General features: G+C 45.2%; 1 protein-coding gene across 4 annotated transcripts in view; it reads left to right on the plus strand.

The window, feature by feature from the left end:
- The window catches only part of Trmt9b (tRNA methyltransferase 9B (putative)), a 51,537-nt gene extending 42,762 nt beyond the window's left edge, over positions 1–8,775 (plus strand). The window contains exon 5 of one of the 4 annotated variants that reach the window (XM_075986537.1): positions 1,147–4,095. In XM_075986537.1, coding sequence (XP_075842652.1) covers positions 1,147–2,156 — 1,010 coding nt within the window. In that variant the 3' untranslated portion in view covers positions 2,157–4,095. Of the gene's footprint in view, positions 1–1,146 lie in introns of all 4 variants that reach the window. The other 3 variants (XM_075986538.1, XM_075986539.1, XM_075986540.1) reach the window with 3 other exon arrangements.
- The last annotated feature ends 13,717 nt before the right edge of the window (positions 8,776–22,492 follow it).

Genomic DNA, 22,492 nt, shown 5'->3' on the forward strand with positions numbered 1-22,492 from the left:
CCTGTCAGCTGTCTCCTGGGTTCACCTAGTACAGCACACTAATTATTACTGCTAATACTATGCACCCACAATAACACACATCCATGTAAGTGAGAGGTGGATTCTATTTAGAAAATGATCGACCCTCCCTTCAACTTTGCAGGACTTAGAAGTAAATAGTAACTTGTAAATTGGTTTTTTAAGCACACACAATTATTATATTATCTTTAAGAAATGATAAGTAAGCATTTGCACTTGTGTTTAGCTGGCTTCTCTTTGCATTACCTAACTGAAAAAGTAATGTTTAACCCTTTGCTCCACCATATTTGTTTCATGAATATTACTAACACCAATGACTTATTGCTGCTCATCTTTTGTTTCTATGGAAATAGCAGCTGTTCAGTAAAACAACAAATTATCTCATAGACTCCACCAGAGTCTCATTTAATGCCCCTTTCATGTTTCAGTAATTCACATTGATTATCCTTGTTCATCCAGTTATCAAATTCCACAGGCTTTGGAGCTAAAGAGAGATTTGACAATATCTCTAGGTTTCTTATTGAAACTGAAGAGACTATTCAATTCTATAAAATTTACCCAAGCCAAAAACTGTGTCTCTCTGAAAGCCAGACCATCCTAGTGAGGGTTTCTATTGCTTCAACAAAACATTGTGACCAAACAAGTTGGGGAGGAAGGGTCTATTCGGCTTACACTCAGCACGGCCTTCATCAGTGAAGGAAGTCAGAGCAGGAGCTCAAAACAGAGCAGGATCCTAGAAGCAGGAGTTAATGCAGAGGCCATGGAGGGGGACTACTTACTGACTTGCTTGCCCTGGCTTGCTCAGTATACCTTATAGAACCCAGGACCAGCAGCCCAGAGATGGCACCACCCACCATGGACTGGGCCCTCCCCCATTAATCACTAAATGAGAAAATGCCTTACAGCTGGATCTCATGGAGGCATTTCCTTGGCTGAAGCGCCATCCTCTGATGATTCTAGCTTGTGTCAAGTTGACCCACAAAACCAGCCAGTACACAAACCCATGGCTCACTCTAGGTCAGAATTCCACCTCTGTTCTGTGGAAACACATCAGTATGTATGTGCTTACACATACGATGTATGCACAGTGAGATCTAAGTTTTCTTTTGTCCCCGTTTTCTTTTTCAGTCATCCATCATTTTTCTACAAAACAAAGAAGAATTAGAGCAATAAAGGAAATGGCCAGGGTCTTAGCTCCCGGAGGCCAACTGATGATTTACGTCTGGGCAATGGAACAGAAGAACCGACGCTTCGAGAAGCAGGATGTGCTTGTGCCGTGGAACAATGCACTCTGCTCCCGGCTGCTCTCAGAATCCCACCAGTCGTGGGGGCATCAGTGTGGGCATCCCATGAGCCAAGGCTCTGAGGGTCCTGGCTCTGCGTGTGGCTGTGCAGTATGTTTGAAGGGCAGGTGCGATTCCAAGAGGTCCCACAGCATGGACTATGGGCCTGCGGTGACCAGAACCTGCTGTGAAGATATTTCCAAGGATGGTGAGGAAGAGAATGGATTGTATAACAATTTTGGGAAATCTCTTCGCTCCTGGTTTTTCTCCAGGTCTTTGGATGAATCAACCCTGAAGAAGCAAACTGAAAGAACAGGACCTATGAAAATCACAGAGGGTTGGGCCAATAGCACTGTGTCCCGTCAGCCTTCCAGACAGCCCAGTTTAGACTTCCATCCCCAGGACCCGTTGTCAACCAAAGGACCAAACTTAGATGAGGTGTTTGTAGACACATGTTCTCAAAGACACTTGCGCTGGCTGGGACAAACGGTCACTTCGGAGACCTTCAGTGGACACCAGGGAGGACACAGCAGGAGGAAAGAGGGTGGCGGTTTTCTGGACATCACTGACACCAGAGACAGTCGGGCTGCAGGTATCGTCAGTGATCCTTCTGCCAGAAAAATGTTAAGGAGAGTTTCTGCATTCGACTCTACAGATTCCCAATCAGAAGACCCAAGTTACGCAGAGGAGCAGGAGGCGGCTCCGGACTCCAGAGCCTTCATGCGCTACTACCATGTGTTCCGGGAAGGCGAGCTGTCCGGACTTCTGCAAGAGAGTGTGTCTGAGCTGCAGGTTCTGAGTGCTGGCAATGACCATGGCAACTGGTGTATCATCGCAGAGAAGAGGGGGAGCTAGGATTAATTGCATCACTCGGGGCACGGGCTTCAGAGGTTGACCGTCATCTGTCCACTGGGGCCGATGTGGGCACCCAAATCAACATCCTGTTTCATTGTTTTCAAATCCAGGTACGAGATGGTCTTTCGGCACTTTGACCTGATCCTCTGAATCGTTGAGTAAGCACAGAACGTGGAGCTTACTTCATCCACCACAGGATACGCCTGCTCAAATGTCAATAAAAGGACTTGAGGGAGCAATAGAAAATGCATTTCAGTACAGGCTTGATTTTATTTCTCCCGGAGATGAATATATTATAACACATGTATGTCCGATGTCAGTATTACCTTTTGGTTTTTAAATAGTCTGCTGTTAAATATACCTTTTAGAAGCAGTATTTTTTATATAGATAAATTATATTGGTTCTCAGGTCGTTCCTTAGATCTATGTGGATGGTAACAAGGACCCCTGCTCAGCTGCTGGGTATGTATTTTTTGAGCTTGCTGCAGGGGTATCTTGCTTCCAGGCTTTGCTTTTACCTACTTCAAGTCCTCAAGAGAAGCTGATGTGGTGCAGAAGAACAGAAGTATTGCCCAGGCTCTCTAAATCACGTGCAAGCAGCCTTCTGGACGATCACCGTAAACAATACTGTCTTTAGTGTTGCTCCAAAGGCCGTTAAAGGCACTGATGGCAGAGGGTGTGGCTTAGTGTTAGCGCAGGCAGCTAGCATGCTCAACAATCAGCATGCATGCACAAGAAAAAGAAAAACACTGCTAGCATGCAGAACAACACAGGGTTGGGAGACAGCCTAAGTCTTTTGATGGCATTTCCCCAAAGGTATTAGAAGCATAAATACCCTACTGAGCTAGTGCTGAAACTAACCAAAGAGTGTTTGACTAGGAAATGCTTGTCTGAGATATCTGAGAGTCTAATTAGACCAGTTTTTTTGGGAAGAGCTCTGTATTTAGCCTTGGTGGACACATAGCTGGAATTTGCTATTGCAACCAGGCATTTATACTCTTGAAGGTGACCACATTAGGTTTATTTTATCAATGACCTAGACAGAATCAAACTTAGAGCCTGAATTTCTGGCACTCTATAGAGCAATGATTAAGACCGGGCATTGTAAAATTGCTGTTTCTGTTTGGATTTAACCAAGGGTTTGTTTAGTTCTGTGTCATGGATCCCAAGGAACAATTTTTATGACATAAGTAGAGACTGGACTTGGGAGAAACAAAAATAAGTCGGCCAAGGAATGTGGTTCCAGATCATCTTTTAATAGGCAGAAAATCAAATAGTCATTGTACTTTCTGGACCAATATAACGATGGGGATTGAATTAAAATCCAATCTTCATTTTATTATTTTCCACTCCAAAATTAACAGAAATTATAATAGATCACATTCATTTGGTCTTTACCCTCTTTAGTGATTTTGCCAGAACTTAACAGAATGAAGCTACTTTTGAGAAAAATTCAAGGGTAATTTTAGAATGGCTTTGGGAAATCCCCAAGGCTCTTCGCTCGAAAGCCAGCTCACCTCACCCCCATTGAGGAAGTCGTCCATGCGATTTGCACTTCTCAATGTGGGAGCCATGACGATAGACATAGAGTGAAGGGGAAATTAAAATTTAAGGGAGTGTGCCTTTCATTTTTTCAAATTATGACATTAAACTGCAAATAAAGGTGGCTTCGTTGGAGAAATGGCAACTCTGAGATGGTGTCGGTGACCCCTCCATTGTGGTTTCCTGCCTCTGAGATCTGTTGTCACCCCTTTTCATTTGGCTTTGCTGCTAGACCTCCACGCTTGACGTCACCCTCTCTGGCTGTAACTTGCCACCGTAAAGGTCATTATATGGAGCCCAGTTCACTAGGCTGTGACGAGATGGCTTGCCAGCTGATGTGTCTAAGCAAGCTCATAAAATAAACATACGCCCCCACTTTGTAATAAAAGGCCTTCAGAAGAGTTATTGGGAGAGAGAGATATTTTTTTTTCATACAGCACTGACAGAGCTGTGAACACCAGTAACAGCAATTGTGGGCTCACTGTAGAGCAGAAGACGTCTATGAATCCAGATGTTACAGTGTATATACGGCAAAACTAGTAACCAGGTAACCATTCTTCGGGCAAGTCTTGCCAGAACCACTCTTTCATTCAATGTTTGCCTTTCGTGATAAAAGCCATTGAAAACTAATGTAAATATCCTCATCATTCTAAAGCTCGCTCAGAGAGAAACTCAAGTCCTAAATGAGCATCCGTGGAGACAGAGTGTGTCCATCAGCCTTCGCCAGCTTGTGTGTAGATTTCCCTGATCTGCCTGACGCTATCTGAAAACCTCCACTGCTCATAGACAAAATGTTTTTTACTAGTTCCTTCCTGCCATCACCGCGTGTCTGTCTGACATGGAAGGGCAACTTCAGGGAAGTGGTTAGAGAATCCTTAGAGGTAGGACCAGTGGTGCCTTGCTGGTTTGTGTGGAGAACTTTGTGTAAACAAACAAATGCTTTGATATAAACAAAAGATGCAATGCAGATAATTATTTTCCTGGCTGCCGAGCGAATGGTTAGCTTCTCTGGGTTATTAGGCTTCAGAAGTTTTGTTGTTTTGTTGTTGTTGTTGTTGTATTGCTTGCTTTGTTTTGTTTACTTATCGGCAGAGTGATGCGATTTGACCAGTGCGCTCTGGTGACTTCAGACTAGCTGCACACAACACTGACTGTCATACAGATTTGATCCTCCCCTCTTACCTTACAGCCCCATACAGTCCCATCACTCTTTGCCATTCCTAGTTTTCCCTTCTCCTCTGTCCCAATTCTAGAAAACAGAGGCTACTGTTTGTGTAGCTGACCTTCTTCTGAGTCGGTAAAAATCGAAGGTGATCCAGACAGGAAATTATCCAAATGTAAATTGGGCATTGAATGTCCTTGTGTGCTATTCGCCGCCGAACAAATGAACACGGGTGGGTCTTTCAAATCTGTGGGCTGCCAGGAGAACAGAGAATGGAACTCTGGTTGTTCTTGGCAGGGGAGAAATGCCTTAAAAATGAAGGGTGAGAGGCTTGAGGGGTGGCTTGGTGATTGGGAGTGCTTACTGTTCCAGCAGAGGACCTGAGATTGTTTCCTAGTACCCATTAAGCAGCTCATAAATGCCTCTCTGCAGAAATCCAAGGGCACCCACACTCACGTGTGCACAGACCTACACACATGCAGACAAATACACACAAACACAGAAAGAGACAGGCAGACAGATTAAAGCATAAAAATGAATCTCTTTTTTAAAAACTGGGCTACAAAGACCCAATTTGGGAGAGAGAAGGAAATTGGAGTGGCTGTTGGCTCTACAGCTAGACAATGAAGAACAAATGAAGACAAGCATCCCTTTCCCCGGACATGAAAAAAAGGGAAACAATAATAGCAGCTAATTGTAGTAGCCAGTGTTTATTATTTTGTTTGTAATCCTCTCCACAGCTCTCCCAGACAGTTATACTTATGTTATCATTTTGCAGATAAAATCTAAGGCAGGCAAAGAAATTGTGCTAAATCATCAGAGTCTACACACAAGCACTAAGTATCACACATCTGGTCAAGGGCAGAGCTAAGTTTCAATCCCGGATGTTCTGGCTGCAGCCTGGGTTTCTAACCAATGTTCTCTGCGTGCCTAACTGGTGGATCCCAGGCTCTGTGCTAAGCAAGGAACAGTGTTCAAGGTTAACTACGATTGCCCCTTTACAAAGGCATCAAGCGGGTTAAGAAAAGATTATGCATCTCTCTCCCCTCTGTTTTATTTTTAACTTCTTAGATGTATTTATTTGTGTTTGTGTGTCTATGTCTTCCTGTACATGTGTGTGGGTGTGATGAAGCCAGAAGACAACTTGCCAAGAGTTAGTTCCTTTCTCCAAGACCTTCCTGGTTGGTGGCAAGCATTCATACAACCTGAGCCCTCTTTCCAGCTCTGTGTTTTCTTTCTTTCACTTCTATAAATGTATCTCAATTTTACTTGAAAAGAAGTCCTTGATTCCGATCACTTCTCTACAACTCTCTAACCTTCTGAAAATGTCTATCCCTTTTCTTGTTTTATGAGTGAGGAGCATGAGGACTCACCCAGGGATTTCATTTACTCCCTTGTTCAGAGTCGCACAGTGCCCCAGATACAAATGAGAGTCTTGAGCTGCACATAATATTAGACTTAATGACCTGAAACTCAAGTGCTCTCCTGGAATGCTTTTTGCATTTGCTGTATGCACAGTATTCAGACCTCTGTTCTGGGGTGGGGTTGAAATGGCAAGGATCGCACCTGCATGCTAACATGGAGAACGTCTGTCTTAAACACAAAGACTTCATTAGACTGAGCTCACCAAAGGCCAATGACCACCTCTAACACAATTGCCCTGTAAGTGTGATTTCCGAAAAGCATGTGTCCTCTAGGATACGATGTGAACTCATTTGGAAGGCATGCAGGCCCCTAGTAAGCCAAGCCATGCTAGTTTTCAGGCTCATTTCCTGCAATTGCACCTGTTTTCTGTTCTGTAATCTGCTATTTTAAACAATGGTTCCATTAAAATTACACAATGACAAGTAATTACCCCACCCCTTGAAGGAATCCAGTATATTCAGACTTGAAATGCTGAAGCTATATGCTTTCCTCAAAGACAGATACCCAAACAGGCTCATTCCGAATGCTTGCCCATCTGGTAAAGGACAGTCCGTGGGAATGCAAGGGGACCAGGGGCCCCGTTTGGTTATTCAAGTCCTCTGGTCCATCTTGGCTCAGACACAAGAACTTGTTTTGATATTATGAACTCTGCCCTCACACCCTCAGTTATGTACAGAACTGGGGTAAGACCTAAAAATAGCTTTCATGATAGCCAGGTATGGTGGCACACACCTTGAATTCCAGCACTCAGGAATCAGAAGTAGGTAGATCTCTGAGCTCGAGGCCAGCCTGGTCTACACAAGATCCAGGACAGCCAGGGCTGCACAGAGAGAGCCCTTGTCTTGGTTGGGGTGGGGTGACTCATCAACAAAGTACTGAACTCAGCACAAAGAGCATTCTGCAGGAGACACACAGAAATCTAGGAGAACAATCAAGCAGAAAATGCAGACTATGAAGGATATAATATTCTTGTTTTGTTGCTTTGTTTTAAACATGGCCTCATGCATCTTAGGCTGGTCTCTCACTTGCTGTATACTTGAGGATAACCTTGACTATCTTATCCTCATGATTGAATGCATGTTGGGCAAGGACGATCATAGCAGGCAAACACTCTACCCACTTGGCTGCTTCTCCAGTCCTAAGGTGTATAGTATGTTGTTCGCCCTGAGACATACAATGTACCCTAGTAGAAAGAGTGTTTCATGGCAGCATTACCCCACAGACTGTACCTTCTCTACAAAGGTTCTCCTTCAATTGATCATAAACATACAATGGATCACTTTATATCATCAGTGGCTAATCTGACAATAAATGTCTTACTTATGAAAGCTGATATACAATTGGGTGCCCAGCTGGCAAATACATGCTTTGACTTTCTTTCAACTCTCGCTAGGAAAAATAAAGCTGATTCTAGTTTAACTATTAACTCAGCCACATAAAAACAACTGATTTTCCCCCACACTGGTTATGTATTTGTCTAAGGTTCCTACCTCCTCATGGAAGAAAGTGAGTCATAGCAATTCCTCTGTAGCAAGTGTAACCAGACATCAAAGTCCCTAGACAAAGTAGGCACCCACTTATGTTCACCCAGGAGGAACACTATAAGAAAGACAAGCATCTTTCGTATGCACCAATCCTAAAACTTCTGCTTAGATGTTCCATCGACGTATGGTAAAGATTCAAACTTCTCCTGTTTGTTTATTCAGAGCATTGGCAATATTTAAGATCCACATATAAGTAGAAGATCCAAGACACTCTGAATATGTATGTGAAGATGTCCAAGGTTCTTCAGATGCTCTTAAATATGTATGTTAGTTTTTATGTATATATGCATATTTCTAGACCTCCAGTGTTGGCTGGCATTACTGACCAAGAAAAGATTTCCTTGTGTACTTGTAGAAAACATTAACTCAGCAATTACCATGGAAATTCATTTCATTGAATTGACTTTTGTTGTTTCAGGGACATTTAAGATGACTGCTAGATGTTTTTGTGCCTTCTCTGGTGTTGATATATGTGTTTGTGTCAAAAGTGCAAAGCTCTTTTTATCCCAGAGGAAACAAGCAATAGTTTGAGAGCACAAATTGAGGTAAAGCAACATCTTGCCCCTTATAACTTAAAGATATTTTATTTACATTAAACAACAATGGTCAGGATCTTTTTGTAACAAATATTATAAATAGTCTAGCCTGCATGCTTGTAGTATGTATTTGATTATTTATGTGTTTGTGTGCCCTTTAATAATAGTGCTAGAGAAACAGAATCGTGCTTTTCTTCCTTGCGTGTCATGGCAGGAGCCGTTTAGTTCACGCATCCAATTCTCTTTACTCTTCAACAAAACTGGAAAAGTTTGTACTTGAACTCTGTTCCTGTTGTCTGGAAGCCGGGTTAACAATCTAACAATACAGTATCTTTAATGCATTAGTAAAAAGAATATTATCTACTTTTTAAAAGACATATTTAAGACTAATAAAGATGTAGTAGACCATCCCAAGGTGACACCGTGTGTTGTTTATATTGCTTGACCTTCGACGACCTCCACCTGCAGGTTATCCAGTGCTTACAATCACAGGGGAGTGGAGACTGGCATTTGTGCTTGGCACCACTGTGACTACAATAGAGCCCAAGGAGTTGCAATCCAGTAGCAGACAGTTCCTTAGCATCCTGCTGCTTGAGAGCCCCTCGTCTGGACTGTCAGAAGGGGCTATCATCAGAGTGTTGCTTTGGCCCTGGAGAGAAAATAAGAGGGGGTAGCGGGACGTAGGAACTCAGGGCTGGAGCCTTCAGACATGTGCTTGCAGTCTGACAGAAGGCTTCCAGGTCAAAAACCCCTGTCACTCTGGTCTTTACAGCCTGTCACTTCTTCCTCTGTGTGGTCATCTCCCATTTTTCAAGTATTAAATATCAATTTAGCTTCAAAACTATCTTTTACCAGGCACAGGGCAGGCTTTAGAGTTTTTCTGATTGTTAAAATTGGAAGCAAACTTTTGACTTCAATTTTTCTGATTGATTTCCCATACTTCACTCCTGGGAAATCAGGGTACTTGAGTCCTATCTGCCAACCCCACTCAGTTGAGATGCCAGTCCTCAAAGGGTGGAGAGGAAGGTTAGACAGCATCGCTAACACAGAGCCTTTAGGGACATAAGCAGACCCTCACATGTTGTCCCATGAGCAGACGGAATCTGGCCCAGGGTGGCTCTTCCTATGGGAGTGGGCCTGATCACTTTGGGAATCTGAAGAGAGTCTCTTTCTTACAGAACAGCTTAGCATGAGGTGAGTGAGACCACTGCCTGTAAGGGACACCGCGGGCCATACGGGTTCTGTGCTGCACGTGAGACAGCTGTCCCCACCCCGACGTACATGAGATGCTCATTGCCCCAGGCCATAATTCCCAGATGCCCAGGAGTTTCTCGCCATAAGCAGTGTAGTTGCACCCAAAGATCTCCACAATAAGATGATCAACAAAAGCTGATTGGTAGACGTTGAGTCCAATTCCACAGTGCCTCGTTTTATTAAAACAGTGAATTAAAATGACTTGTGCAGTCCCACAGGGGCAGAGTGCTGGCAGGGAATGGAGAATGAGCCTTCCCACCCCTTCATTAAGTCCTCAGCCTCAGAGGGAGAGGGAAGCTTCTTTCTCCCTGCTATGGTAGGGCTCGGACATGTAGCTCCTTCAGGGAAGGGACAGAAAGCCTAGAGTAGGCAGAATTCCATTCCCTATGGGTTGAACATGGCAATTTAAAACCCACAACTCTTTACATTCCTGTTGAACAATTTATAAACAGGTTCTATGATTAAAGGGCTTTTTAGGAACCTCTGAAGTCCTAATGAGAGTAAAATTTTGTTCTTGGTCTTGGCAAGTTAAAACCAAGCAGGATATGGGGCTGGCAAAATGACTCAGAGGTTAAGAGCACCGACTGAAATTCCAGAGGACCGTACCTATCATCAACACCCACATGGTGGCTCACAACTATCTGTAACTCAGGCTCTAGGGGATCTCACACTCTCTTCAGGTGTTTGTGGGCACCAGGCATGCACACGACACACAGACATACCCACAGGCAAAACACCAACACACATAAACAAAAAATAATAATAAATAAGCCTTTGAAAATAAAAACCTAGTCGGATAAAAAGATGTGTTTGTTTCTCTTTTTCTGGTCTTTTCTTCTACTCCCTGCTTGGTCTGACTTGAACATGCTTCCAGTTCAGCCTTCATGAGCATTTCTCATGTAAGCTGTGGGCGGTACCAACATTGATCACATACCTCCCTTCCCTAACACCGGCCACATGCCTTCCTGTTCTGATCCCAGAGACAGGCTGACTTTTCCTTCCTTTTGAAACACACTGGTGTAAGAGGTCCTTCTGTCTGTGTGCTGCTTTTATTGGATAATAAATAAGGAACTGCTTTGAGCCTATGGCAGGGAAGAACAGAACTAGGCTGGAAAGCTAGGTGGAATGCTGGGAGAAAGAAGGGCGGAGTCAAGAGACACCATGGAGCCACTGCCAAAGTCAGACATGCTGAAACTTTAGCTGGTAAGCCACGGCCACGTGGCAATACACAGATTAATGGAGATGGGTTAAATTGATATGTAAGAGTTAGCCAATAAGAAGCTATAGCTAATGGGCCAAGCAGTGATTTAATTAATATGGTTTCTGTGTGATTATTTCAAGTCTAAGCTAGCCAGGCAGCCAGGAACCAACAAGCAGTCCTCCTTCCATACTATAACACATCATATGCATTTTCTTCCCTTGGTCTTTTATCTTCCATGGCATGCCTATCACCTGGGTAGGAGGCTTGTCTGCCCCATTTGTGGGTACCAGGTAGTCACAATACTAGGGGACCACTTGTGGGTGGTAGGGGCAAGTTATCATAATGAAGTAAAATGAGCCCGGTGGGGGTGTGGGGGGAGCTGAGAAATGACTCAGCAGTTAAGAGCCCTTGTTCTTACAAGGACCCAGGTTCTCTTCCTAGCAACCATATAGTGGTTGACAACCACCTGTTAACTCCATTTCCAGTAAATGCCACACTCTGTCCAGGCACCAAGCACCCATGTGGTTCATCTACATACATACATGCAGGCAAAACATTCATACAGTAAATAATTTTAAAATGAAGGAAGGAAGGAAGAAAGGAAGGAGAGAGAGAGAGAGAGAGAGAGAAATGAATTCAAGACCAGTCCTTAGAGACACAGTATCCGTAGACAGAAGGCAGGGGGTTGAACAATTCTTAAGAAGATCTGGGCAGCATGGAATCGTTTGTTGATGGTGACAGTGGTGGTACCATTCATTATGTAGGCTCTATAGATCAGAAATGTTTATGGTGCAACCTATTTCTAAAACCACCCTGGAGGGTAGGTGTCACTGATACCCTATGCCGAGGCTCACTAAGGCTAGGTGGCATCTAGGGACAGTAAAAGCACTCAGTCGTGTCCTGAATTCTTACTACAAAAACCATAAGAAGGTCGTTCTGTGAGGGACAGGGAAAAGAGCTCTGAGAAACGGGTAGCAGCTTGATTCTCACGATCATGAACACCGGGGTAACAGATTCAGATTTTGCCCTGCTTGCTGTACACATTTATCTCCTGCGTCGCCAGAGAGGTTGTGAAGAGGTCTGGACAGTGACTTCAGAAACCCTTGGCTGGATAAGAGCACAGCCAGCAGTCTGAAGAGACACCGGGTGGGTGAGGGCAGACCACCTGAGGAGACCCAGCAGGAGCTGGGACAGTAAATGTAAAGGCAGAAATAAGACTCTGAGGATAAAAGAAAGTGGAACCTATGAAAAGAACCGATGAGAAAAAGAGTAAAAAACGACTCTGTTGATTTTAAATCAGAGCCGACGGGGTGGAGGTGGGAAATGTGGAGAGACACTGCCCTCTTCTGGAGAACTTAAAAATTGCTTTGAAGCGCTGGTTGATTGGAAGGTGAAACATTCACTAGTCAGTTCTTTCCGATACCAGGTAACTAGTGGACTCTTAGGTAGGAATTCAAATAGATTCTGTTGTTAAAAGAGCAAGAGTGGGTATTGGAGAGATGGCTCACCAGTTAAAAGCACTGACTACTCTTTCAGATGACCTGGGTTCAATTCCCAGGACCCATATGGTGGCTCACAAGTGTCTGTAACTAGTTTCTGGAGACCTTACACAGGCATATACACAGGCAGATGAGCAATGCACGTCAAGGTAAAAAAAGTAATTTTTTTAAAAAAAAAAAGAACAAGAGTTTACGGGGGCAGGTTGATGCCTTTTCAACGTGGACCACTGCAGAGTCACGCCATTTGGTAACAGCACCCAACCTTGGAGTAGATAAGAATAGTACTCGTGGTGGGGAGACGAAGGCAAGGGTATTGGGAAAGCTAACGTGTACAAAGGAGATCAATGTCTGACCTCTAGTTGCAGATGTGACGTTGGACTACTTAAAATGATCAAGCATTGAAATGCGAGGATTTGAACAACTTAAAACTGTTCATGGTGAGAGAGAACAGCTGGATGGAGTCCACGAGACAAACCACACAGGGAGGCGTCCAGGTATCTCCCGCTGCACTCCAGCGCCTGTTAAGGGTCTACTCTCCCCCAATCTGCTCCTGCCGCCTACACGTGGGGTGGGTCACTGGAAAGGCCTTTCCACCTGGGGAGGGCCAAACGGGGGCTGGGACTTCTCGAGACGCTGGAGAGCATGGCTGGCCTCACTGCCCATCGTAAGGAAGTTGGTCATCCCCCTCCTCTAACCCGCTCACACTGGGCTCCGCTCAGTTTCTCTGCCGCGGTATCGCTGGATCCTCGTTAATGCTAAATGTTTTAGGCCTCAGGACATTTGCACTTTCTATCCTCTCTCCTGAGGATGTTTTTCTCTGGGATATAAGCAACGTTCTCCTCACCTTCTTCCAGCTAGGGCCCAGAAGGACTTGTTCTGAAAGTGGTTTCCCTGGCAACCGTCTTTCAGCCGCCCAGGGACGTTCCACCTCACTGCACTAACACAGCCCCACACTCTGGCTCCTTCAGTTCTGGGTTTTTCCCTATGCCACCTCTGATCGCGTTTATGTCGCTAGTACAGCAGTTCTCAACCTGTGGGTCGTGACCCCCTGGGGTCGAACAGCCCTCTCACAGGGGTCGCCTAAGACCATCGGGAAACACAAACATTTATATTCTTTGGGAAATAATGTATTTTATAGGCATCATTTGTGAGTAGCCTTTTTAAAATGAATTTATAGAGCCCGAGGAGTTACAGTGGTAATTATTTTAAGAGTTAAGTTCTAGCCCTGTAAGGGTGCTTACACAGTTTGGTAAAAGACATGCAACCTGCTCCTTTTGGGGTGTGGCCAGATTTGTCCTCAGTACCAAAAAATCACAGGTAGGAAAGCTTCAGAGCAGTGGTTCTCAATATGTGGGTCGCGACCCCTTTGGGTTGAATGACCCTCTCTCTCACAGGGGTCACCTGAGATCATCAAGAAGCACAGGCATTTGCATTACGATTCATAACAGCTACTTCTCTGTCTTCCCAAGAATCAGGGCTTCGTGGGGACGGCACCTGAGGTTTTCATTTAACTGGCTCCTCCAGGGCCTCTCATGCCTTGGTTGCCATTCCCTGAGGACAACCTGGTGTCACAGGGGCTGAGTTCACAGTGTCCAAACCCTTAGCCTCTCCCTGACAGCCACCACTTGGTTCCTTCCCTAGGCCTGGTGACCACCGTGCAGAAATAAGGGGAGAATCTGAAAAAACAGGAGTTGAGGACCTGGGAAACCCAGCCTTGGCTTTGTTGTTTTTCTGGCTTCAAGCCTTACTCTCTCCCAACAGCTGAGTGTCCGTCTGCCCAGCAGTGTTCTGGGCACTGATCCTCCCTCCCGGCTCTGTCTTGAGGAGGAATGTCTGAGGCTGGACATGAGAGCCCAGCAAGCTGCAGCCAGGAGGAATCAAGGAAAACGAATGTCTCTTTAATGTCCAGGTTTCGCGTGGAACCCTGAAACCCTAAAACTGAGATTCTCTGCAGGTCTGAAACTCCAAGGCCTGACATGATGCTACAGGCACGGAGTAAAGTTATTGCACACATGTATAAACATATGAAGTGTAAATGGATTCTGTGTTTAGTCTTAGCTCCCATCCGCAAGAGACCTCATTACGTGTTTGTAAATATTCCCAAATCCACAAAAGTCTTAAGCCCCAGATGCTTCTGGTATCCGGCATTCTGGATAAGGAATCTTAAGATTCTCTCATCCTTCTATTCCCTACCTATCTCTCGCTGCAATCAGCGCTCCCCATCTTAACCAAGCTGCTTCGACCCTCAGAGCCTTAATTTCCTCGTGTGTGCAATTTTTTTCACCTATAAAATAGGATTAACAATCACAGTGCTGGCATAATTAAATACGCTGGATCCTGGGCTGGAGACTCAAAGCCCCAGGACAGGAGACAGCCGTGGAGGGTCCCGGCACATGATCCCCAAATCCTCCCATTCTCCCCAAACATGAGAGAGCTCGCAAGGACCTCAGGGGCGGGTGCACATCTGACCTTCTCTTGTCTAGTTAGGGAAAGAGAACATGAGATATCTGTATTGACCGACTGGAAGAAAATCAAATTACAAGCCCGAAGAGCACGCGAGGTACCCGCCATGTTTAGAATGGGCAGTTCCAATTCTGACTTTTAAATTTAAACAAGAATTTTCTGATATGACATCCATAAAGTCCTTAGTGTTGGGGACAGAATGGAGCATGGTGAGGGTCAGAGATTGCTTGTTCCTATCCTCGATATCACACCATTGCTCTTCCTATGGGGTCTGACCTCCGGTTACGGGGTTAAGCTGCCCTCAGAAGCCGGCACACTGAAGGACCTGAAAGGCACCTACTGCTAGGAAATGCTTCAAGTTCAGTGTGATAACCGGGCACTCTTCACTAGAGACCCAGCTTTGAGTTCTCTCGCTGTGGCTATTCCACAGTAAGGAAATCTCCAAAGCTCTGCCCTCTGACTCTGGCCTCCTGTGTAGCCTTATCCATTGCGCTTCTTCTCAGCTGTCAGTCACCGAGAAAGCAAACCTGCTGTAGCGTTCCTTCCCAGGTAGGAACAGGCCTCCGTGCTAGGTACAATGATACGCAATGCAAAGTTTATGCAAGCAGCCAGACTATTTAACTATTTAAGGTGAGAAATAGGTCCAGCTCCCTGCTTTGATCCTTACATAATGCATATATAACATTGTAATCCATAAATGGGCACGATTATTGAATCAACCAAGTAAAAAATAAGAGGAAAGGAAAGAAAGATAAACAAGAGCAGCAATAACAAGACTCTGAGAGCTTTCAGTACGCACCAGTGAACAGGATGCCCCTGGAACAGATCAAAGCAAACAATCCACACCTGAGTCCCTTTAAACGTTGAAGCCCTGCACGTGAACTCTGGCTTGCAGAGCCAAGGCCTACTCCCTTGTCTGTGAAACTTCCCCAGTTAGGCTGTTCTTGCAGCCTGTATCTCACAGCGCACACTTCTAAAGACACACCCGACACTACGTCCACACAACCACCTGAGCTCATGCTATTGGTCTAGGACCTAACGACCCAGAGCATAGCCCTTGGACCAGTGAGCATCAGACTCATCCCAATCCTGGAAGCGTAAGGTCTCAATTAAAGTTTTCTATTACCGTGATGAAACGCTATTAGCAAAGAGGAAGGTGGGAAGGACAGGGTTTATTTGGCTTATACTTTGTCCATCAATGGAGGAAATCAGGACAGGAATTCAAACAAGGCAGAAACCTGGAGGCAGGAGCGGAGGCCATAGAAGAGTACAGTTTATTGGCTTGCTCCTCATGGTTTGCTCAGTCTGCTTCCTTTTAGAACCAACTCAGGACCACCAGCCCAGAAGTAGCACCACCCATCATGGCCTGGGCCCTCCCACATCAACCACTAATTAAGAAAATGTCATACAGCTGTGTCTTACGGAGGCGTTTTCTGAACTGAGGCTCCCTCCTGTCTGGTGAGTGACAGAAAACCAGCCAGCAAGTGTAAAATCTGCCCGTTCACAGACCACCAAGCTCCGACACTGAGGTCTGAGAAACATTCTGAAGACCTCACATCCACACCTCAGGTAGCTCCTCTGCGGAGAAACCTCACTCAGCTCCACCCTCTTCAGCAGCCCTGCCCACACAAACGATAGAGATGATCTGAAGAGCAATGCTGCCCTTTGGGGAGAGGACGCCTGGACATGTGGAAGGAGGATGGACAGGAAGTCCTTAAAGACAAAATGGGGAGACTTTGTAATGTATTTTGATACCAGAATCTCTGTTCACAAGCATTAAAAAAACAAAGATGATGCCAGCCTGAGGTTGATGTGACCTTTACCGGGCAGCCGTTATCACAGAAGTAATTTTTGTGTGTGGGGGTGGGGGGGTTCAGTGGTCCTTAGGAAGCCTTTTCAGATTGTGACTATGAAGCCATCGTACTTAGGAGAACCTTCCTGCGTAAATTCTTGTCTTGTTAACCCAAGTGACTCCATTTTGATTCTGGCAACGCCACATGACCTTCTTCTTGAAAAAGTAAACTCTTCTCTCCTTGATCTCCCCAGGGTTTCTAGGTTTGTATTGCTCACAGAGAAAGAACTCAGAAGCAAGCCATACTGAGGAATTAGGAGGAAGTATTATTACGGAGTCACAGTACACACCTGTGAGGTGAGTGTCTTAGTTAGGGTTTCTGGTGCTGTGAAGAGACACCGCGACCACAGCAACTCATATAAAGGAAAAACATTTAATGGGGTGATTTACAGCTCAGAGCTTCAGTCCGTTCTCATAGTGGGACATGGCAGGGTGAAGGAAGGCATGGTGCTGGAGAAGGAACCAAGAGTGCTACATCTTGCACAGGTAACAGGAAGTAAACTAAGACACTAGGCATAGTTTGAGCATATATGAGACCTCAAGCCCACCTCCACAGTGACACACTTCCTCCAACAAAGTCACACCTGCTAATAGTGCCATTCCCAATGGGGGCTGTTTCCTTTCAAACCACCACAGTAAGTAGGAGTTTTTCCACAGACCCCTTCTCCATCTCTCTGGGTTTTGGATAGCTCTTCGTATGAGAAAAAAAATGGTAACAAAGAGGAGGATTGTTCATAAATTAGGCTGAAACAAGGAATTCCAGGAATGGATGAAGATTTCGCTATTCCTCAAACTCTAAACCCCAACCCAACACACTTATCCTTTTGTTCTTATATGGGGCTTGGGGATGCGTAGCAGCTTCAGTGCATAATGGAGGCGGCCAAGTTTGTAAGCCTAATGACTTGGAGACTCCATTAAAGTGCAACAAAGCACAATTAGTGGCTGGCTCAGCCAGTCATTTCGACCTTGCCGCTTTTGAGTATATTATTGTTCCACTCTTCAGTTGATAAACAATATTCTCCAGCTCTAAGGCTCAACCAGACTCTGTTCACCACAGCAGTGTGGTTCCCTCTTTCCCCTGTCTATCAGCCCCCATGCTTTCGCTAAACAAAGCTCAAATTGAGCAAAAACAGCCTAGCTGCTCACTCCAAGATATCTGGGTTCTCTAGGCCAAAAGCAACCGTGAGCTTAGACACTAAGACTCAGACTTTGCCCATGGAAAACAGCTTCAGAACCAGAGTTTCACTATATCTAACTATATCTAATTTTGTTATCCTGGCGAAATTCTGTATGGACCCAAAGCCACCTTGCAACATGCACTTAAAGCCACTTGTCCTAGTCCTGTGGTATATAAATACTAAATGTTCCTTTTCTCTCTGGGGTCTACTGTTTTGAGACATTATTGAGAAGCAATGTTTTCCCCTCATACAGCAAATCTAGTGTGTTCAATTCTGCTCAATTACTACATTTTGTAGACAGCGAGCAGTCAACATTTGACTGGGGTTGTTAGGGTAGGAGCTTGGGCCCTGGTAGCCCTAACAAGTGGGGCTGCAGCATTCATCTTCAATGGGCCAATTAAAGAGCCAAAGCAATGATGAAAAGCAGGGAGAGGGTATTTATTCAATATAGTCATATTGGAAAGAGACACCCCTAAGACGTCTTTGGGGTGATAACATGATGTTTAGGTTTAAAAAACTGGCAAGAAGGGTGCAAAACTAAGTCGCCTCTGTTTGGGCGTGGTCCTGGGTACCATTCACCCATCTGGATCTAGACTTCAGCTTCTCCTTTAAGCTGTCAGCACAGGGTGAAATCTCTTTCCAGGGGACAATTTCCTCCTCTAGCTGGCACCAGGCTACAGCTTTTTCCTTCTCCCAGCATGAGATTCCTGGGGAAATTCCAATTTCTTGGGGTCCATTGTTTCAGTGGCCTGTTCGCCAAAGGGAGGGGGTCCAAGTATGTGTTCAGAATGTCTTTATTCCTTCCAGGAAGTGTAAAGCATATCCAGCACACAATCCCACACCTATTCATCTGTGTCGTGGACACCTCCCCACACACGGCCTCATCCTGCCTGCACACACAGGCACAGACTGACGCATCCTGCATTCGGGTCAGGAGGCACTGACTGAACCCAAATCAGACCATGAAGAGACGCATTCTTGCCCCCTTGCAACCTGTATCAGAGGCGGCAAAAGTACTGACAGAGAGAAAGAACATGTGTCTTAGGGTCACTCCACACTGAACCCGAGCCAAGAGGAAGCTCTTTCCTATTTTTCTTTCCTCCCCTGCAATGCTCAACACTGTTCCAGCACATCCACAGCTCAACCCCCAAGCACGCTCCACCGCCGCATACACAGAGCCTGAGAACCCCAGAGATCACCAGAGATGAACCAGAGCCTGTGGCATGAGGCAAGAGGAAAAACCCAGAAGAGAACCAAGAACCAGGAAGTGTTGAGAGGGAGTGATCCCCTGGGAAGGCATTTCCCAGCAGCCTCGAGAAAAGAATCCAGGGCCCCTGCCCCCCTCCTGCTGGCCCCAGCAAGGTCCTCCACTCCCTAAAGTCACCGATTCCCAGGAGAAGCCGGTTTCCTGAGCAGATGGCTCGGCTGCAGTTGAGGGTGGAATGGAGGAAGGTTTAAGCCGAAAGCAAAGGGCTATCTCATACATCCTGTGTACACTTAGCTAGCCATTGTTTGTCCTTGGTCAACCAGTGTTTACGATATATAAATATTTAAGTGTGCCATATACGTAATACTGGCGTGGCTATCTTAGTGTGATACTGTTTTCTTCCACCCACTGTAAAGATGAAGTACTAGCCAAGAATGTCTCAAGTACGAAGAATGGCAGGGTTACATGCTGCGGGCTGCAGATGAAGAGCAGGCTGTGATGTCAAACTCCCCCACAAGGTGCCTTTCAAAGGAAGAGGACGGCAGTGGCGACAGAAGGGCGAAGCTGTGGCTAAACAACACAGTCTTCAGCAGCGGTCCCCAGTTAGAGTCCCAGAACAACGCAGGAAAGAGTCCTTGGACCAGAAGGCACACACACGTGTTCTTACCACGTTTCACCACAGTCCACACGTGCAGATAATCCAAACATCCACCCAAGGTCAGACAGGAAAGTAAACCGAAGTGTATTCAGATAGTTTGATGTAACCGAGTGGAGACAACTCGCTGCCACGTTTACTATTAAGAGTAAATCTCACAAGTATGGTTTAAGTGGAAGAAGAAACCAGAGCCGAGTACTGGCAGCATTAATGTAAGGTGAAAGAGTCAGAGAGGCCGCTCCTCAGGCAGTGGGCTAGGTAGAGTCTTGCTTCTCAGTTCGATCGTGCATGTCTGGGTGTGCCATTTGTGAATTCAGGGGTATATTTTGATATGTGTACCTGTGCATGTATCTATAAGGGTGTGCATGCTCTCATATGTGTGCATGTGTGTACATACAACTATATACATATATACACATACAACACATTTATGGAAATGCTCTTAAAATTTAAGGAAGATTCTAGATGATAAATTAAGTTTAAGAGGAGAAAGCTGAAATGTAGAGATAGAGTGTGTGGCTATAAGTCATTTGTACTTTAAAATATAAGATATTGGTGTTTTCTATTTCATTCCCCTGTATAAGTTAAATCCCATACCTCAGTCATGTTTGTGTTCTCTAAATGTCCAGAAGAATCACACAGTGACTGTTCAGGAAATATATACATAATATAACGTCGGAAACTGGGTGGAGAAGGCATACACCTTTGATCCCAGCACTCAGGAGGCAAACACATCTCTGAGTTTGAGGCCAGCCTGGTCTACAGAGTGAGTTCCAGGACAGCCAGAACTACACAAAGAAACCCTCTCTTGAAAAAACAAAAATAAACACATAAATAATACTTGAATGTTCTATTTATAGCAACGTTGTCTTTGATAGATACAGCAATTGAATAAATATGTGTATACCATGAAAATATTAATAATCAAAGACAAAAAGACTTTCTAGGTGACTGTGGGACACTTAAGAACAAGAATGAAGAAAGGTAAACCCACATGGGACAATATTGAAAATGAATTTTTAATGAAGAAACATTAATAATTTGTTGCTACTTGAAAAATTACCCCAAACACAGCAACTTAAAAACATAACCTTTTTTTTTTTTTCAATGGTTCCTGAGGATTGGGATTCTGAAAGTGACTTACCCTGGGGGTTCTATTTGGGGTCTTCGCTCCAGGCCGAGGTAAAGAGGTAAGCTGAAGTTGAAGGCCCTGAAGGGCTGACTGGGAGTAGGGGAGAATGCTGCCTGGAGCCCCAGTTCCAACCCCCAAGAGCCCCTCCCACCTACTAGAAAGCAGCAGACTGTGCTGGAGACGCCATCTCTTTCTTTGTCTCCAAAGCCACACACTGTCAGGGTGATTCCCTTCTGTCCTTCACTTGTGAGTCACGAAGCCCAACCACACACAGGTGGAAAGGAACAGAGTTCTTTAATCCGTGGAGATGATTTAAATCAGTGATTCTTCCCCTGTGGGTTGTAGCCCCTTCGGGGGTCAAACCATCCTCTCAAAGGAGTCGCATATCAGATATCCTGCTAATCAGGTATTTACATTCCGATTCATGACAGCAGCAAAATTGCAGTTATGAAGTAGCAAAGAAAATAATTCTACGGTTGGGGGGTCCCCACAACCTGAGGAACTGGATTAAAGGGTCACAGCATTAGGAAGGTTGAGAACCACTGCGTCAAACCATCACAGTCCCCATCTTCTGGGCACAATGTATTTCCGTTCCTCCCACAAATACAATTCTCCTATCCTTCCCAACACTTCCCAAAGCCTCAAGCTTGTAGGCCTCAGATCCAAGCCCAGATAACATGCTAAGGCCGGCCCAACACAGACCAGTTTCCTCAGGTGTAGTTTCACAAGACACAGCCTCAAGTAGATTTTTTTTTTTGTCAAAGCTCTGTGAACGACACACACGGCTATCTAAAATGTCATCCGGTTATCTATCACTTATCTATTACCTCAACTGTCCGTCCTTGCCCTCCATCCTGCTTTGAGACCGCCTCTTTGCTGTTCCCTGCTCTGCATGCTAGTCTAGAGGGCCTGCGAGCTTCCAGCTCTGTCCCCACCTTGTATCTTACCATAGGTGCACTGGCATTCCAGATAAGGCTTACTGTGCCCTGCTGTGCATAGGTTCTGGCCTCAAACTCCCAAGTACTGGAATTACAGGTGTGTGCCACCACTACACGGGCAGCTTTGGAAATTTTTAAAGTAATGAAAATGGCAAAATTCTCCCCATTAGTCACTAAAACAGCAAACCAAGGAGGCCTGTTTCCTTCTCACTCCAACCTCATTCCAACACCATCCTTCCTCACAGCCTTCTTTTCTGCTGCCCCTAAGTAAAGTCTGAGTGTACAAAAATGTTCGCCAGGGGCTGGAGAGATGGCTCAGTGGTTAAGAGCATTGCCTGCTCTTCCAAAGGTCCTGAGTTCAATTTCCGGCAACCACATGGTGGCTCACAACCATCTGTAAAGAGGTCTAGTGCCCTCTTCTGGCCTGCAGACATGCCCACAGACAGAATATTGTATACATAATAAATAAATAAACATTAAAAAAAATGTTCGCCATAGCTCCTTTCGCATTGTGTCTTTTAACATGGAGTTTGGCGGGGTCAGGCTACGTAGCTCATGCCGGACAATGGGAATTTTTACGGGATTTGACCAGGCGCTTGTCCAGTGTGTCATCCCTGAGCAGTGACCAGAGGGCGATCGTGGGAGGTCAGCAGGGCTGAGTCAGGAGCTGATGCTGTGCTGAGTCAAAGGTCACTGAGGGCCACACCAGGAAGTGCCTGCAGTTGTGCTGAGAGAAATGAAGGGCACT

The sequence above is a fragment of the Microtus pennsylvanicus genome, chromosome 9 (assembly GCF_037038515.1).
Source record: "Microtus pennsylvanicus isolate mMicPen1 chromosome 9, mMicPen1.hap1, whole genome shotgun sequence".
NCBI lineage: Eukaryota > Metazoa > Chordata > Mammalia > Rodentia > Cricetidae > Microtus > Microtus pennsylvanicus.